Source organism: Melanostigma gelatinosum (assembly GCF_949748355.1).
Source record: "Melanostigma gelatinosum genome assembly, chromosome: 16".
NCBI classification, from domain to species: domain Eukaryota; kingdom Metazoa; phylum Chordata; class Actinopteri; order Perciformes; family Zoarcidae; genus Melanostigma; species Melanostigma gelatinosum.
The window spans coordinates 20,997,064-21,015,328 of record NC_136649.1 but is presented as its reverse complement, the minus strand read 5'-3'; the positions used below and the strand labels follow the sequence as shown (position 1 = coordinate 21,015,328).

The following is an 18,265-nucleotide window of genomic DNA, read 5'->3' as shown; positions in this document are numbered from 1 at the left end:
TTCTTTCTAAACATTTCAGAAGGAAATATTTTACTTTTTATTAAAAATAATATTTACTTATTTATAGGAGTAACAAAACCCACAGTACAAAGTGCTTTGCAAAGGTAGCAAAATAAACTAAAAATAAAAGAAAGATCAAAAAAGATTTGGTGAATAAGTAAAAATATAGGTTACAACATGTTAGTTACTTTGCAGATTGAGATTAATAATACAAAATATAATCAACTGACAAATATAAATTTACCTCCAGCGCCTCGTGTTGCCTCAGCAGAGTCTGGATGGAGTGCAGGTCCTGGTCCTGGTTCTGGTCCTCAGAGTCCAGCACGGCCTCCTTCTCAGCCATCCAGCCCTTCAGCTCGTCCACGTCGTGGTTAAACTGATGGACCTCCCTCGCCTGCTGCAGGTTCTGGATGACACAGAGAAGACCGGTACCTGAGTGGAGGTCCATGTTGGCAGATAGCAGCTGGTCTACAAGGATCCAGACTACTTATAATGTGCTTAGAGCTCGTGTTAGGAAGTTAAACAGCTCATAATTCATCTCTAATATCTATTTTATAGTCATGTGAAAACTTCTCCTTCAAACTACTGGATTTATTCAAGTTCATCACTAAAACTACATTTTACAGATTACACGTGAACACATCATGACAACATTATAATGTGCCAGTTCTCATTTTCACTGAGCAGAGCCTGAAGGCATCATCATGTAACTGAAGTGAACCTTCGTTGGTTAGCTGTTAGCGGTGCTGCTAACGTTACTAGCTCTCCTCCTGTTGGTTTAAACACTGATTGGTTGTTTACAAAGTAACATTATCAGAGATCAGAGACTAGAAACACATGTTCTACTGAATGTTGGAGGAGAACTGGCATCATAAATGATGAATGATGAATAACTTTGTCATTCAAATCTTATGTTCTGTTTTTTAGGCTGACTTTGAAACATCTGTCCAGGAACTACAGATGAAAAACAGCCTCTAATATTAATCATATTAATGTGCACTGTCCCCACGAAATGACCCAATAAAAAAAGAAAGAAAAAGAAGCGTGTTGAACCGTGAGGGGGCGAGGTCTGTACAGATCAACACCACTACCTGAGTGACACATGAACCACCACAGGTATCAGATCCAGATCCACACCTGTTCTCTGGTCCTGATGCTGCCGTTGAGGTCGTCCCACAGCCCGCTGAGGGTGTCGTCCCTCCTCCGGGCCTCGCCGTCCTGCTGCAGACCTCGGCCCAGCTGCTGCACCGAGGTCAGCCGGCTCCGACCCAGACCGGACACCTCGGACACCAGAACCTCCAGCTTCTTCTGAAGGACCTGCAGGAGGAGGAGGAGGAGGTTTATCAGTCATATAAGTCTAACATTTTATTCTTATTTCAATCAGAAATTGTGTGATCAAAGAATGAATCAATCTAACTTTCAGGTACTTGTGTGACTCACTTCTACGTCCTCCAGATCTTGCCCGCAGTCCTTGGACTCTGCCAGGGTCTTCTTGGAGGTCAGCCATGTTTGTAGTTCTTTGGCTTCCCTCTCAAACACGTAGAGGCGGCGCTGGTCTTCCAGAGCGGCGCGGCGAGCGACGGAGAGTCGGAGAAGAGTCTCGAAGCGTTCGGGGACGCCTGGGAGAGACTCGCTGACCAGGTGGCTGAGACGGACACACAGAGGGAAAGACTTTATTTTGAGATACAAATTTAATGACCCCCTCGTTTCTCAGACCACATCCTGAGTGTACAGGTGTTTTAACAGGTGTTTTAATGGGTGTTTAAAGAGGAGTCTACACAAGTGTGTCTTGTGTCTACACAAGTGTCTAAACAGGTGTCTGTCTACCTGTTGGGATGTCCCAGGTGCTGCAGCGAGGCTCCTCTCTCCTGCAGCTTCTCCACCGTCTTCCTCTGGTTCTCCAGCTCCACGTCCACAGAGTCCAGCCTCCTCAGCAGGGCCTCCGTCGCCTCCTCGCTCCTCCCGCAGTCCCGAGACTCCAGACCGGCCCGCTGCTCCTCCAACCACAGCTGCAGCTCAGAGACCTCGACACACACAAACACAGGTTAATAGTGGGGGGATCCCACGATATCACCACAATACCTAAGTCACGATACGATATTACCACAATACCTAAGTCACGATACGATATTACCACGATACCTAAGTCACGATACGATATTACCACAATACCTAAGTCACGATACGATATTACCACAATACCTAAGTCACGATACGATATTACCACAATACCGAAGTCACGATACTTTTGTTACGATACGATATTATTGCGATACCAAAGTCTCGATACGATATTACCACAATACCTAAGTCACGCTACGATATTATCACGATACTTAAGTTACAATACGATATGGGCACGATACCCAAGTCACGATACGATATTATCACGATACCTACGTCGATATAATATTATAGCAATACCAAACATTGCGATATATTGTAATTAATTATCTATTGTCCTCTGCAAATGATGCAGTTTGTTGAAATCTGTTTTATCTCATGAGAAAGTTTTCACTCGGTTCATCCCACTTCAGTCCATTTTTTATATTTATTGTCATCATCAACTATTTACTTTGTTAAAGTCATCTATCGTGGTGATTTGCATAAAAATACACAATTCAAATAATTTGTAAATGAAAGATTGTATTTTTATTGATTAAAACAAATCGAGTTATTTTGAATGCTGTATTAGAATGTTCTTAGAGCTAGTGTTAGGAAGTTAAACAGCTCATAATGTCTATTTGATATTAATGTGAAAACTTCAAACTACTGGATTTATTCAAGTTCCTCCCCAAAAACTACATTTTACCAGATTACACTTAAACGCATCATGATAACGTTATAATATACTTTCGTTTCAATACTCATTATTTTACTGAGTGGAGCTTAAACCACCACAATGTAACTCTGCTTCTGTTATAACAGCTGTTTGTGTCAACGTTACTAACGTTACCAGCTCTTCTGACAATTTAAAATACAGATTTGTGAGTAGAAAGCATCAATGTTGATCTCCAGATCGCATTTTTGTTACTGAATGATACCCTTTTTTCACACTGTGATAGTTAAAAACTGTGAAATTAAGACGCGGGTCACATGACTCTCTGGTCATTTTACATCCAAAATGCTCCCTCACTGCGGACTTAAGGCTCTTTTTTGGTAGTTTATAGGCAGGAAAACCTCCCAGATGTGCGCCAATAAACTTTCTACTTTGACTTTCACCTCGGACAGGAAGCTGTGGATGCTGAGCGCCTGCTGCAGGAGTTTCCCCTTCCTCTCCGCCTCCATCAGCAGCTCCTCGTGGAGGCTCTTGAGCTCCTCCAGACGCTCCCGGATGTCGTGAGACGCAAAGTGACGACCTCTGACCTGAGAGCGATCGAGACTCTTGATTTATTATTTAATTCTTTGCACCACAAACACAACAAGAGTTTAAATAGTGAGCGATTGGCTCCTCACCAGGCTATGCCCCGCCTCCTGAACGGCCTGGACCAATGGGGCGCGGCTTGAGATCTCCTGCATCACAGCCTGATAAAACGAAAGCAGGAAGTTGAACCTGTAGCTTGTTAAAGCGGCTTTTAATTGGGAATTTCGGCGTCCATATTGACCTGGTGTCTGTGGAGCAGCTGCTGGATGCTGCTCAGCGAGCTCCCCCATTCTCCAGCTGTGATGGAGGGCAGTCTGTCGCTCAGCCAGGACACCTCCTCCTCCAGGTCTCTGGAGAACTGGAACAGAACCTGCCAGGCCTCCAGGGTTTCCCTCCGACTCTGCAGGGGCTCCGCCAGACTGTTGTACCTGAGGGAGTAGAGTTACTGTTGTTACTGATTACTGTTACTGACTGTTACTGAAATGTATGTCCTCTCAAATACTACATACCAGAGGTACGTGTTGTATTTTATACTGTACTACATCTCAGAGGTACATGTTGTACTTCTTACACTACTACATATCAGACCTGTTGATGGTGTGAGCCACTCTGATCTGAATCTCCTCAGCCAGGAAGTTTCCCTGAGAGCTGAAGCTCTTTGCTGTTTCCACCAGACCCTGATTATTAAAATATAACAAATAAATATATTATATTTATATAATATATTTATCGTCCCTCAGATGTACACAGCAGTAAGGAGACGTCGTGTACCTGGATTCTGTCTCTGTGTCCGTCCACCTCCTCCTCCAGACTCTGCAGGGCCTTCAGCAGCCTGTTGACGGACGGCAGGTCGCTCCCACAGTCCTCATTGGTCAGTTCTCTCTCCACGGAACCGACGCCCTGCTCCATGTCGTCCAATGAACGCTGGAACTGCAGCGCCTGAACACAACGCGCACGCTTTAATGTTTGGAAGCGTTTGTTTGAGCGTCTCCTCTGCACACTTTATTCTTTACAGTTTATCACAGAATGGCTGAATGAATCAGGGAGTTTTAAAGGAACATTGTGTGAGATTTAGTGACATCTAGTGGTGAGGCTGCAGATTGCATCCAACTAAACACCCCTCAGCTAAGCCCCTCCCCTTTTCCAAAACTACGGTGGCCTTCAGGTAAAGAGAGGTATCTTTAGGATGTTATTACTACAAGGAGCTACTCTTATCAATACTCTGCTCTTATTCATGACTAAATGGTTTTAAATACATAAAAACATAGCATGAAAACAATTCAATTCAGAAGTTATTTATAACTTAGATAAATCTAAATATTGTTTCTGGAGCAGCAACAGTTGTTTACAACAACAAAGTCTCCATATAAAGTCATTAATATCTCACTGGAAACTTGTGTAAAATGTCAATAAAATAAAAGCATTCCTCAGTGAAGTTTATAAATGATAATAATCAATAATGTAAGAACACAGACACTTTCACTTTTGTTTACATCTTCATGCTTATTCAACAGATGTATTGATTGAAAATATTGTCTTTTTACTCGTGAATGGAATTCAAATAAAACGTTTCTTTGTGCGTGTGTGTGTGTGTGTGTGTGTGCGCGTGTAGGTGTGTGTGTGTCTGTGTGTGTGTGTACCTGGTAGGCTTCCTGCAGTCTGGTCTTTTTCTCCTTACAGTTGTGGATCAGAGCGTCCCAGCTGTCCGTCAGCTCTCTGAGGCGAAGTTTAACCTTCACGTCAGCTGATCGACACTCAGACAGCAGCTTCTCTGCTTCCTGCACACACACACACACACACACACACACACACACACACACACACACACTCAGTACTTATACGACTCATTATACAGAATAATATACATACATTTATATATTTATATGTATATCAATCCTCGTAGTCTCACACAGACCTTGGTGAGTGTGTCCACTCTGTAGCGGTTCGCGAGGATCTCGGCCTCAAAGCTTTGATGTTTCAGCAGCTTTGCCTGCAGGTTGGTCGGTTCCCTCCAGTTCTCATCCAGAGCCACAGCGTTCCGCTCATTCAGCCACACACACACCTGAGGACACACACACACATTCACACACATTTATAAAGTCATGGCGGAGTCCACCAGGATCTAAACTAACACAGTAGAGTCCAGTAGACTAGAGTCCAGCACAGTAGAGTCCAGTGGACTAGAGTCCAGCACAGTAGAGTCCAGTGGACTAGAGTCCAGCACAATAGAGTTCAGCACAGTAGAGTCTAGCACAGTAGAGTCCACTAGACTAGAGTCCAGTCCAGTGGAGTCCAGCACAATAGTCTAGCACAGTAGAGTCCACTAGACTAGAGTCCAGTCCAGTAGAGTCCAGTACCTGGTAGCTGCCGGACAAGAACTGCTGCAGCTTCAGTGATCCTTCCAGAGCTTTGTGACGAGATCTACTCTGCTGCTGCAGCTTGCTCCTCCTACAGACAGACAGACAGACAGACAGGTGAAGAGACACACACATACAGGTGATGAGACACACAGACAGACAGACAGGTGAGGAGACACACAGACAGACAGACAGACATGTGATGAGACACACAGACAGACAGACAGGTGAGGAGACACACAGACAGACAGGTGAGGAGACACACACACAGACAGACAGACAGACAGACAGGTGAGCAGACACACAGACAGACAGACAGGTGAGGAGACACACAGACAGACAGACAGGTGAGGAGACAGACAGACAGACAGGTGAGGAGACACACAGACAGACAGACAGACAGGTGAGGAGACACAGACAGACAGACAGACAGGTGATGAGACACACAGACAGACAGACAGGTGAGGAGACACACAGACAGACAGACAGACAGGTGAGGAGACACAGACAGACAGACAGACAGACAGGTGATGAGACACACAGACAGACAGACAGGTGAGGAGACAGGTTTTTAACAAGTGAATCTCTTGAGTGTGTTTCTTAAAGCAACAGTACACATTGTATCAGTTCTCTTAGATGTGATGATGTCATCTGGTCACCTGACGCTGAGCGCACTGCTCTTGGCTCTGATGTTCTCAGAGTCGTAGTGGTTCTGGTGGATCATCTTCTGGACCAGGTCCTCCACCTGGTTCACCTGCTCCACCTGAGACTCCAGAGACTCCTCAAACTGAGCCTGCTTCCTCTGCAGAGTCTCCACCTCCATCACTGAGCTCTGTACCGACACAGGAGGAGGAGGAGGAAGAGGAAGAGGAGAAGAAAGAGGAGGAGAAGAAAGAGAAGAAAATGAGAAGAAAGAGGAAGAGGAGGAAGGAGAGAGAGAAGAAGAAGGTGCTGAGCTGGTTGTTTTTATTTAATAAAATGTGCTCCACATCAGACGAGGTTCTCACCCCCGGGTCCTTGTTGGACAGGAAAGCCTCTTTGTTGGTGAGCCAGGTCTCAGTTTGTTCTACAGAGACCAGGAAGACCTGCAGGAGGAGACCAGAACCTGATGAACTACAGGAACCACAACACATGCTGACTCCTCCTCCTTCATGTTAATAATGCTACAAGTAAAATCTATCTTTAGAGGTTATACTGTGATATCATTTATTACATTTGTATTCTTTATTATCATCATTACGAGCTATTTCTTTGTCGTATTAATAATATATAATATCTATAAAACTAGTATAATATCAGTCAGAAACTATAGATGGCAGAGACATGAAGTGGTGGAGAAAGTACATTTGTCAAAATACTAGTAAACTACAAGTACCTCAAATTTGTATTGAGAAGTGTCAGTCTCAAAGATATTCATGTATCGAGCCCACTGACGAAGTATTGCAATATTTATATATTTGAAGTATTATGATCTAAAACAGGTACAAACCAAACATTTCTTCCTGCTGCACCTTCACAATAAAAGCATTGCCTGGCTTTTATTATGAAGTAGTCACAGGAAATGCAACGTGTTTGACACAAATCCAGATATAAATGTACATTCTGGTGTTTTTTAAAGTATTAAAGTAGACCTGCAGGGTCCGGGCCTGCTCCAGGGTTCTGGTGCGGTTCAGCCAGGCTCGGTCCAGTCCGGACTGGGCCTCCTCCAGTTGGTTCAGGTTCTTCTGGATCTCAGCCTTAGAAGTGTGACCCGACCGGATCAGACCAAGACCGAAGACACGGACTGAGTCGATGCGCTCAGCTCGGGCGTCGATCTCCGTCTGAGGAGGAGGAGGAGGAGGAGGAGCAGCAGCAGCAAGAAAAGAAGAAGGAGAAGGAGAAGAAGAAGAAGGGAACTACGGTTACATCTGATTTACTGTGTTATAACCAGGTAGAAGTAGAAGTACTACAAAGCACTCCACAGTACCACACCCTCACCTTCCAGTCCTGATGCTCCACGAGGAGCCGGTCTGCCTCGGTCCTGGTCTTGGGGAGGCCTTTCTCTGCCATCTCACTGCTCTGTTTGACGTTCCACTCCAGCAGGAGGCGCTGGTTGGCTTTAAACAGCTGCAGCTGGTGCGCCTCCTGCAGCTTCTCCTTCCTGAGTGAGTCCACAAGTCACATTGTGATGTTACATAATCAATAAAGTTTGGTTTAAACGAAGGAGGAGGAGGAGGAGGAGGAGGAGGAGAAGAAGAAGCAGGAGAAGAAGAAAAAGAAGGAGAAGGAGAAAAAGGAAGATGAGAAGAAAATAATTCCGCACATGAAGCATCCCTCACCTGAGTTTCACCTCCGTCTCTAGAGTCCTCAGAGCTTTCTGGACCTCCTTCTGTTTATTCTTCAGCTTGTCGCTCATCACTGACGGAGCCTTCAGGTGGTCTGAGACCTCCTTCTGCAGGACCTGAGTCCAGAGAGAGGGAGATCAGATCCTCCACCTGAACTTACCTTATACTCTAGAACCTGACGGCTTCAGGTAGAGGTTGAAACAAGCCCCGCCCCCACACTCACCTTTGACCTCTCCTGGATGACCCCGGCCTCTCGCTCAGTCTCCTCGTGGCGTCTTATCAGGTTCTCCACGCTGTCCACGTCGAAACCACAGTCCTGACCCTGCAGCAGCAGCATCTGAGGAGACAGGACGGACTTCACTTCCCTGTACGATCGCCTCGATCGCCTCGATCGCCTCGATAGCGTCTTTAGTCTCGCTATTGATAGTCTCATCAGTCTTGCTCGTCTAGATAGCCCCGATATTCTCTCGTTAGTCTCTCGTTCGTCTCGATAGTCTCAGCGGAGGATCCGATGAGTAGTTTAACCCTCTGAACCTCAAAACCCGCCGGCGGGATGGAAAAGCATGTTTTATTAATACAATCGCCAAAACTACACCGCTTACCATGTAAGAAACGGTCATTATCGCTTCTACTCATGATGGTTCTGTTTCCATAGAGGAGCAGGACTTTTATTTTGAAGTGAAAACAAACACCACAGAGAGAGAAATGGGACGGGACCTCTGGTGTTCAGAGGGTTCAAAGGTGACTGACCTTCTCGTTGGCTCGGTCTCGGACCTCCTCCAGCTCTCTGATGAGGCCGTGGACCACCAGCGCCGCCTCCAGCTTCCTCTTGTAGTCGCTCAGATCTCCGTGAAACTTGCTCCACCTGGAATGAGAGACGTGTCGTCGTTGAGCTCCTTTTAACAGGTGAGCTTCTGCGTGAGCTTCCTCACCTGTCGTTGAGCTTCCTCACCTGTTGTTGAGCTGCTGTCTCCTCCGGCGGACCGTCACCAGCTCGTCGGCGCTCCGTCTCGTCTCCAGTCGATCCGCCAGTCTGTCGATTGCCGTGATGTGAGCGTCGTCCACCGTCACGTCCTACAGGTACAAGTACACCGTCAGTATATTTATACCTTTACACCATCCTGCTCTTGTATCCGTATGTTAGGCTTCTGTTAGAGTCGGGCCTTTCATTCTATTTGATCATATTTCAGTGTGACGCTTCCCTCTTTTCTGATCGTCTCCCGTTTGATGAGTTTAAAGTTGAGTTATTGCATCATGTTATAAATACAAACACTTCTTGAATGTGTTGAAATATGATTAATATACATTAAATTACAGATGATGTCGTTCAGACATAACTCTTTCAAAATGTACAGAACGGCTTTAACACTTCTGCCTTAAACACTAAGATGTAGATTACAAAAGGTATAAATATATAAATACTTTGGGATAAAAGTAAAGATGAATGGCATCCTGAATAATAAATAATATTATTATTATATTATATATATTAATAAATCCCATAGAAGCATGATAGCCGTTTGGTCCATTCTCTTTACTACAAAGAAATCACATGATACTGAAGTATTTTTACACGAGGTTAGATCGTTTCAGAAGTTGAGTGTAATTATATTTTCATTTTATTTTGAAAATATGAGCACAAAGTCTCTGGTTCGTAAAGAAGGAAGTAAAAGAGGAAGATGTTATTAATATGACCGCTGCATGTTGCAGTTAGCGAGATGATTTTTGATTTTAATAATTTCTCACCCCATCGCCTGTTCCTCTGAACTCGCCGAGTTTCTTCAGCAGCTGAACTCCGTGTTCATAATCCTTCCCAACATCTCCGACATTAACCATCACCTCCTGCAACACGGAGAGGTCAGAGGTCAGAGGACGTTACACACTGAAAATACTCCAATGACACAGTGTAAATACACTATAACCCATCAGCCTCTTACCTTGTGGCGGATCCAGGCCTCCACGTCCTCGACCTTCTGCAGGAACTCCAGGAAGTCCCTGTTGTCTTCCAGAGCTTTCCCTCTGGTGGCCATGGCCTTCTTCAGCTGCTCCCAGTGGAGCTGCAGGGCGGCCGCGCTCCTCTTCACCTCCTTGGACCTCTGGTGTCTCAGGGAGACCAGCTCCTCGCCGGCCTAAAGGCACACAAACCAGGAGGACGTTTGTCCAGATGTTCTGAAGCAGCTGAAGAAACTTTATGAAGAGAACGTCTCGTCTCACCTGCAGCACTGAGCCGATGATTTCCCTGTGAGCCAGGATCTCCGCCTCGAACGCCTGATGTTTCTGCAGCAGCTTCATCTTGGCCTGGAGATTGCTGAGGTCGGCTTTCCCGTCCTCCGCCATCTTCTGCATCCGCTCAGACACCCACTCCTCAGCCTGATGGACAGACAGACAGACAGACAGACAGACCACTTTAAAGAGAGAGAGACAGGCTCTCTGAACATGTTGGACCATCTCAGAAATTAGCCGCCATTGTTCTTTGGTGTCATTCATTAAAAACATCTTTGACGCCTCCGGAAACTTGCACAAATGCTCAGTTTTCTACTGTTTGTGGAGTTTGATCAGAAGAACAGGATCATCAATGAAAGATAATCTCTTAAATAATTCGTATTTTAAAGATATTCTAACTTTTTGTATTGCTGTTTAAGAACAACTATTTGTTTCCATGAATAATAAAGAAATGTGGATTATTTTATTCAATAATTGTCATTTTTCTCAAAAAAGAATCAAAAATAACCAATAAGAGTATCGATAAGTGGAACATTTTTTGTCATATTGGGAAATATAGATGAGCGATCGATGCAAACTATCAATAAAAAATAAATGACAAATGAAAACATATGGATAAGGAGCCGAACTGATTAGAGTACTATTATCCATAAAATAATAACGATACCCTCCATCGATCGGTCGGTTACCTCGGCGACGTCCCGGCTGAAGATGCCCAGCATCCTGGAGAGCTCCAGCTCCTCCCTGCGTTTGATTGACAGCTCCTTGATCCTGTCACGTCGCTGGAGGAGGGCTTTGAGTCTGGTCTGGACCCGCCCACTCTTCTCTCTGCTCAGCTGTTTCTTCAGCCGCTCGGCCAGATCCTTCAGAGAGGACAGCTGGAGCAAAGAAAGGGGAACGTAAAGGTACAGGCCTCAACGTCCAGCTGGAGGTCTGGCTCCCCTCTGAGGTCTTTGAAATTAAGGCCAGAGTTAACTGACGTAACATTCAGAGGATCAATTTGAACATTAAAAACTTGAATGCCTCTACGTTTACTGGAATCTGATATAAACAGACAAAGCGTCCAGTGTGAACGCAGCCTTAAGGCTTTAATAAAACATGAACTAAAATGTGACATAAAACATATTCAGACTACTTTGTAAATACTGTTCTGTTTACAATCATCCTCGCATATTTTAACATTTACAAACGTTTTTTAGAACAGTCTATACATTCCCATCATGCACAGCATTAATCTAACACACTTCTTTCACACAGAAACATCTTGGACACTTGGCAGGTGATTGGACGAACCATCTGTCAATCAAAGTCTTACTGAAGCCAGTCGGGAGAAAAGAGAAAACATATTTTTTCATTGAAGAAATACTCTTTACATCTGATGCTACTGTAGCATCTACGCTAACCTCTTTAACCGCCATTGTTGTTTAGAACTCAACCACACACCTAAGCCATGCCCCCTAGCTGCCAGTAGCTCCTCCCAGGACTCTGATTGGTCCAAACCACCAAACACCTACGGGTAAATCTGGATCGGTGTCCCACCGCAAAACATTTTAGTTTGTTGTAAAAAGATAATTCTGAATAATTATATCCATATGTCGGAAATAAAAACGAGTCACATTCCAAGAGAGTAAACCACAGAAGAAGAGCAGACCTTGTCCTCCTGCGAGCCAAGCAGCTTCTCAAAAGCTTCGTGGCGTTTGATCAAACCCTCCGTCTCATCCACTGCGTTTCCCAGAGTGCCGTTCTGCAGCAGGATCTGTGGAAGAGGTTCAGATCGGCGATCAGACTCTCGTGTTTCCTCTTAAAAAAAAGAAGAAAAAAAAAGGAGAAACCCAACGGATGAGCTTTTACCTCCTTAGAGCCGGAGGTTTTGTCCACGCTGTTGACGTCTCTGTAGAAGACCTGCTCCAGGTGGACGCTTTCTAACCAGCTCTGCTTCTGGTTCCACTGGTCCTCCAGTTTGTCCCGCTCCTCCTGCAGGGCCTCCAGCTTCTCCAACACCTGGAGGAACCACAGTCAACAATCTGAACCCCAAAGTAGCTTAGGAGCCTTTTCTGCTCCTTTTTATTGTAATAGAGGAGCAGGACTTTTCCTGCTCCTCTATGGAAACCTCTTGGTGCAGAATAACACAGTTATAATGACATGAATCATACAAAAAGAAAACAATTGAGGGTGAATTTCTTCGATAATTTATTTTAAAAAATTGGAAAACAATATAATCTATATTGTTCCAAGTGTCCACAAGTGTTACCGATGTTGGCGGAAAATGGAGGCTCTACATGTCATTCATATTGAGCTATTAACATTTTTACAGCTTCTGCCCTCCCCTCATGATGTGTTCAAGGACCTTCAGAAATAATGGTAATGATGTTTTCTACAGTGTAGTTTTGTAGTTTCTCACCTCCTTCCTGTTGGCGTCCTGCCTCTGAAGCTCCTCCCCCATGTCCACAGCCTGCTGGTAGGTCTCCTGTCTGGCCTCCATCTCAGCCCACAGCTGCTGGTGCTGCGCCAACTGGAGGTCGGCGGTCGCCACGTCGCTGATGCTCTCGTCGGCGGCCATCGCACCGATCAGCTGACTGCACCACAGGAAGTAGTCCTGCGCCTGGAGAACGACACAAAGACACACGAGAAGTAAAGCGTGAAGGGATTATTTAACGTTTCCGTCTGTCTGTCCGTCCGTTCTCACCGTGTTGAGGAAAAGATATCTCTGACACGCCAATTTTAGCTCCTCCTCCCTTTGCGCCGCGTGGAGTCGGAGCTCCTCCCACCGCTCCATCACTTCCTGCTGCACTTCCTGCAGGCGGAGCTTCAACTGAGGCGTGCAGAGGTCCAGGATAGAGTCCACGGTGTCCAGTTGCTCCTGCAACTACACACACATCACCAACTGTCAATCAGTGTGTAGCCCCGCCCTAAAGCATCCCCTGCTTTATGGTCTGTTTGACTCTAAATGGACCATAATGTACTAAATGAACATCATGCTGTATTGAAGAAGACTTGAAACTAGAGATTGAGACATAAACTCATGTTTACAATGTTTACTGAGGTAATAAATCAAGAGAGAAGGAGAGTCATTTTCTCATAGACTTCTATACAACCAGAGGAGTCGCCCCCTGGTGGACACTAGAGAGAATGCAGCTTTAACACATGAAGCATCTTCTCTACCTGTTGCTCCGTAGCAGCCAGCTCGTGGAGCAACGCTTCATGCTTCCTCAGCTGTGACATCACTCCTCTCAAATCCTTCGCCACGTCATCGGGGATACTCTTCTGTCGCTCCTAGAGAAAGAGAGGTTCAGTAGAGAGGTTCAGTAGAGAGAGCGGTTCAGTAGAGAGGTTCAGTAGAGAGAGCGGTTCAGTAGAGAGAGCGGTTCAGTAGAGAGGTTCAGTAGAGAGAGCGGTTCAGTAGAGAGAGAGGTTCAGTAGAGAGGTTCAGTAGAGAGAGCGGTTCAGTAGAGAGAGCGGTTCAGTAGAGAGAGCGGTTCAGTAGAGAGAGCGGTTCAGTAGAGAGGTTCAGTAGAGAGAGCGGTTCAGTAGAGAGAGCGGTTCAGTAGAGAGGTTCAGTAGAGAGAGCGGTTCAGTAGAGAGAGAGGTTCAGTAGAGAGGTTCTGTAGAGAGAGAGGTTCAGTAGAGAGGTTCAGTAGAGAGGTTCAGTAGAGAGAGCGGTTCAGTAGAGAGGTTCAGTAGAGAGAGCGGTTCAGTAGAGAGAGCGGTTCAGTAGAGAGGTTCAGTAGAGAGAGCGGTTCAGTAGAGAGAGAGGTTCAGTAGAGAGGTTCTGTAGAGAGAGAGGTTCAGTAGAGAGGTTCAGTAGAGAGGTTCAGTAGAGAGAGCGGTTCAGTAGAGAGGTTCAGTAGAGAGGTTCAGTAGAGAGAGCGGTTCAGTAGAGACAGAGGTTCAGTAGAGAGGTTCTGTAGAGAGAGAGGTTAAGTAGAGAGGTTCAGTAGAGAGAGAGGTTCAGCAGAGAGAGCGGTTCTATAGAGAGGTTCAGTAGAGAGGTTCAGTAGAGAGGTTCTGTAGCGAGAGGTTCAGTAGAGAGAGGGCCAGTAGAGAGAGGTTCTACAGAAAGAGGTTCTACAGAGAGCGGTTCAGTGGAGAGAGCGGTTCAGTAGAGAGAGGGCCAGTAGAGAGAGGTTCTACAGAAAGAGGTTCTACAGAGAGCGGTTCAGTAGAGAGAGGTTCTATAGAGAGCGGTTCAGTAGAGAGAGGTTCTACAGAGAGAGGTTCTACAGAGAGAGGTTCTAACCTGGATGAGGGTCAGAGCATCGCTCAGGTCTCTGTAGAACCGGTGACACCCCTCGGCTCTCTGCAGCCGATCCTGACGCTCCCTGGCCACGCTCCTCAAATCCTCCCAGCATGCACTGCAAAACAAACTTCAAAAGTTAAACACAAAGCTCACTTCATCTCCACACAAGGAGGAACATTGAGAAATTGGCAGCAAGTCATTTGGGTGGAAACAGCGTGATGTCGTCAGCACAAAGAAAACCTTTAGAAAATGATCCGATCATGTAAATGTAAAGCTTTCAACAAGGTAACATTTTTAAATTCATCTGCATTTTAATGGTCTAACTACCTACCGTCCCTACACCTGGGCGTGAACACCTGGGCGTACCTGAGCTGCTGCAGCGTGTCTCTGACCTCAGAGCTCTGAGGGTGCTTGCTGAGGATCAGTCCAGCAGAAAGATCTCTGCAGCTCTGAAGTCTCTCCTCTCCAACCTCAAGCTGCTTCAGGAAACCTTCAAACTTCCCCCGAAGCAACTGAAACGTCAAAAAACACAAATCTCTTTACGTCACGGTGACCTTCATATATTACATATATTACATATATATATATATATATATATATATATATTTACATAAATAAAATATATATATTTATATGTACTACCAGTACTATGAATAGGAAGTACATGGTGGAGCCGATATTAGATTTCTGAGGCCGGTACAGTTACAATAAATATTTTGGAGTTTAAGAAATGTGGCTGATGTATTGACAGATATAAATGAAAAGTAAAACATAAGATATGTACAATAGATTGATAAAGATCCTGATTTTTATGTCGTGATGGAATATTTTAAAAATAAAGCTGGTGGACAAAATGTTTCAAATGACCTGAAACCTGACCTCTGACGTTTAAATATGAGGAGACATAATATCAGAGTCCCGTGAACGAGATGTAACCTGCACATGTTGGTAGTCGTTGCCCAGGTCCTGAGACTCTGCCGTCTGTCTCTGCTGGTCCACCCAGTCCTCGAACTCTGAGGACTCTCTTCTGAACTCGTGGAGATGGAGGACTTCCTTCAACCTCTGACCCCTGGAGGGACACACAAGTTAGTAATCGGATTTATAGAAGCTGATCAAAGTGCTTTAAAACATCGACACAACACTCCTCTGAGTCTGAACTCAGTCACATGTGAACACAGATTTATACATTCAGTAAACATCAACTTCCAGTTAATATCATCAAAAATATATTATTTCTAATCCATCCAGAATAAATGATCATAAATCTGCTTATAAATCATAGAAAGAAGACGCTCTTTAAATGTGCAGAAGTGATCCAGTGATAGTTGTCATTACAGCAGACTTTTAATGGTAATTTAATAACAAATATTGGCTTAAAACACGGGGCTTAGTTTGTAGTACTGAGTATTTGTAGTATCGTACTGAGTATTTGTTGTACCGTAATGAGTATTTGTAGTATCGTACTCAGTATTTGTAGTATCGTACTGAGTATTTGTAGTACCGTGATGAGTATTTGTAGTATCGTAATGAGTATTTGTAGTATCGTACTGAGTATTTGTTGTACCGTACTGAGTATTTGTAATATCGTACTGAGTATTTGTAGTATCGTACTCAGTATTTGTAGTATCGTACTCAGTATTTGTAGTATCGTACTCAGTATTTGTTGTACCGTACTGAGTATTTGTAGTACCGTAATGAGTATTTGTAGTATCGTACTCAGTATTTGTAGTATCGTACTGAGTATTTGTAGTACCGTAATGAGTATTTGTAGTATCGTAATGAGTATTTGTAGTATCGTACTGAGTCAGTATTTACCTGAGAGCAGCCTGGTGCTGCAGCTGCTGGTTCAGGCTGCTGAGGCGGCCGTGAGGCCTGCTGAGCTCCTCCAGGCTCCAGTTGTGAACCGCCTGCTCCACCTGGTCTCCCAACTCCTCCACCTCCACCTCCAGAACCTCCAGCTGGCCCTCCAACACCTACAGCCCAGGGAATCGCACACACGTGCCGCTACGTTTCACCATTTTACCATTTTGTTTAAATACAGATATTCACAGAAAGGATTTGGAAAATAAGGAACATTTTGGGAGTTCTATCTGTGCAAAAGATGCAAAGAAACGTTGAGGAGTTCCACAGGGAAGGATCTGTGGTCACCTATTGTTTTGGTTTAGGATAAATATGTAAGTTTTCCTCATCAAAAAGTCTAAATATGACTACACCTACATTATACACTGTTGAGTTGTGTCATTTTACTTGGGCATCTGTCAATGGTGTCATAACATCTTTGTGCAGCGCTTTGTGTGGTTGTCCATCAGAAGCTGACTGACTTGATATCCAGTTTTAAGACAACACATCTTTGTGTTTTCCAACTATATTTTGACCGGGTGAAGGGTTTCAGTTGTCGGACGTCTTCGGGACGTCCTGCATCAGAGAAACACTTTTAACGTGAAGCTGCTTTATTTAGTGTTTTTTTAACCGGTTTTAAACAGCAGGTCTATTTGTAGAAGAAGCTGACTGCAATGAAGACAAAAACTCCCATGATGCCACGCTGCTTCACCACAAGAAAATAAGCAGAAAATGATCCCATATTTAAGAGCAGCCCTCTCTCTCAGAGTGAGTGTTGTACCTGGTGTTTGGTGAGGAGACTCTGAGTGGCCAGCTGGTCTTTGCCGTAGTCGTCGGTGTTCACCAGAGTGAGGGTCTCCGTCAGCCTGGACTCCAGCTCAGAGCAGTCCAACAGTAGCTGGAGGGACGGTGCACAGTCAGCACAAAACGCCTCCAACACTTTCTCAAATGTATAAATAAAAAATCTCTCTCACCTGTTCTCTGGTGATGGCCTTGCTCAGGTGAGCTGCTCTCCTGTTGCAGGCCTCCTCTAGCTCCTCCCACTCTGCACTCAGGTGTTTGCACCTGCAACAAAAACAATTTATCGAGGAGATTAGAACATTTTGACATGAAAATCAAAAGAAAAATGTCACAATCGACCCTTGAAGAGAAACACAACAGCACCTCTGGAGCACTTCTTCATCCGATTTGCTGGATTTAGCTAGGCCCCGCCCCTTTTCCAGGATGTGGTTCAGGTGTTTTCGGTGGGCGTTCACTTCCGCCTGCAGCTCCTGTGTGAACACATCCAATTTTAGCTGGTTTTTGATTAATAAAACGTTCAGAATGAATAATAAAATGGACCTTTATGTGTCACAAATCACCCTTTGGTTTGTACACCGTCATTGTTATTCTGAGCTGTTTAGATGAACAAATGAAGAATAATCCAGCTGGCACCTTGTGTTTCTGCATGAGGCTAATGGCTCCAGCCAGAGACTTGTCATATCCTGTGGATCCAGAGGCAGGAACCCGTTCAGAGATCCAGCTGAGCTCCAGGTCCACGTCGTGATGAAACCCAAACAGCAGCACCGACACCTCCAGCTGAGCTCGACGCCGGTCCAGAGGCTTCTGGAGAGACTTGAACCTGCAGCACAATGATCCTTCAGACAGCATGTCCCACTACATCTTAGAGAATATCAGCTTCCTCCTTTTACTTTTCAAAATAAAAGTCCTGCTCCTCTGTGGAAACAGCACCATCATGACTAGAAGTGTATTTTCTTTGATAATGTATTTGACAAAAATTAGCAAACAATGGAATCTATATAAACAACAATTTTTTTCCAGTGTTACCAATGTTGGAAAAAAATGGCGGCTCCAGGTGCTATAGTTATTAAGTTATTTACATTTTTACATCCTCTTCTTCCAGCCTCTGTGCTCAGCAGCA

General features: G+C 44.8%; 1 protein-coding gene across 1 annotated transcript in view; it reads right to left on the bottom strand.

Annotated features, from left to right (window-relative positions):
- The window catches only part of sptbn5 (spectrin, beta, non-erythrocytic 5), a gene marked incomplete at both ends in the record, with an annotated part of 47,420 nt that overhangs the window by 9,438 nt on the left and 19,717 nt on the right, over positions 1–18,265 (bottom strand). The window contains 37 exons of the mRNA XM_079286176.1: positions 245–406; positions 1,138–1,317; positions 1,441–1,645; positions 1,828–2,024; positions 3,223–3,366; positions 3,457–3,525; positions 3,606–3,792; positions 3,953–4,041; positions 4,136–4,303; positions 5,005–5,142; positions 5,280–5,426; positions 5,722–5,812; positions 6,381–6,553; positions 6,729–6,806; positions 7,353–7,541; positions 7,699–7,861; positions 8,040–8,161; positions 8,269–8,382; positions 8,796–8,910; positions 8,998–9,119; positions 9,792–9,887; positions 9,983–10,174; positions 10,260–10,415; positions 10,958–11,146; positions 11,920–12,024; positions 12,120–12,269; positions 12,670–12,870; positions 12,955–13,134; positions 13,431–13,541; positions 14,506–14,620; positions 14,872–15,017; positions 15,442–15,574; positions 16,321–16,478; positions 17,126–17,242; positions 17,319–17,409; positions 17,509–17,615; positions 17,779–17,965. Of these exons, the coding sequence (XP_079142302.1) occupies positions 245–406; positions 1,138–1,317; positions 1,441–1,645; positions 1,828–2,024; positions 3,223–3,366; positions 3,457–3,525; positions 3,606–3,792; positions 3,953–4,041; positions 4,136–4,303; positions 5,005–5,142; positions 5,280–5,426; positions 5,722–5,812; positions 6,381–6,553; positions 6,729–6,806; positions 7,353–7,541; positions 7,699–7,861; positions 8,040–8,161; positions 8,269–8,382; positions 8,796–8,910; positions 8,998–9,119; positions 9,792–9,887; positions 9,983–10,174; positions 10,260–10,415; positions 10,958–11,146; positions 11,920–12,024; positions 12,120–12,269; positions 12,670–12,870; positions 12,955–13,134; positions 13,431–13,541; positions 14,506–14,620; positions 14,872–15,017; positions 15,442–15,574; positions 16,321–16,478; positions 17,126–17,242; positions 17,319–17,409; positions 17,509–17,615; positions 17,779–17,965 (5,287 nt within the window). The remainder of the gene's footprint in view (positions 1–244; positions 407–1,137; positions 1,318–1,440; positions 1,646–1,827; positions 2,025–3,222; positions 3,367–3,456; positions 3,526–3,605; positions 3,793–3,952; positions 4,042–4,135; positions 4,304–5,004; positions 5,143–5,279; positions 5,427–5,721; positions 5,813–6,380; positions 6,554–6,728; positions 6,807–7,352; positions 7,542–7,698; positions 7,862–8,039; positions 8,162–8,268; positions 8,383–8,795; positions 8,911–8,997; positions 9,120–9,791; positions 9,888–9,982; positions 10,175–10,259; positions 10,416–10,957; positions 11,147–11,919; positions 12,025–12,119; positions 12,270–12,669; positions 12,871–12,954; positions 13,135–13,430; positions 13,542–14,505; positions 14,621–14,871; positions 15,018–15,441; positions 15,575–16,320; positions 16,479–17,125; positions 17,243–17,318; positions 17,410–17,508; positions 17,616–17,778; positions 17,966–18,265) is intronic.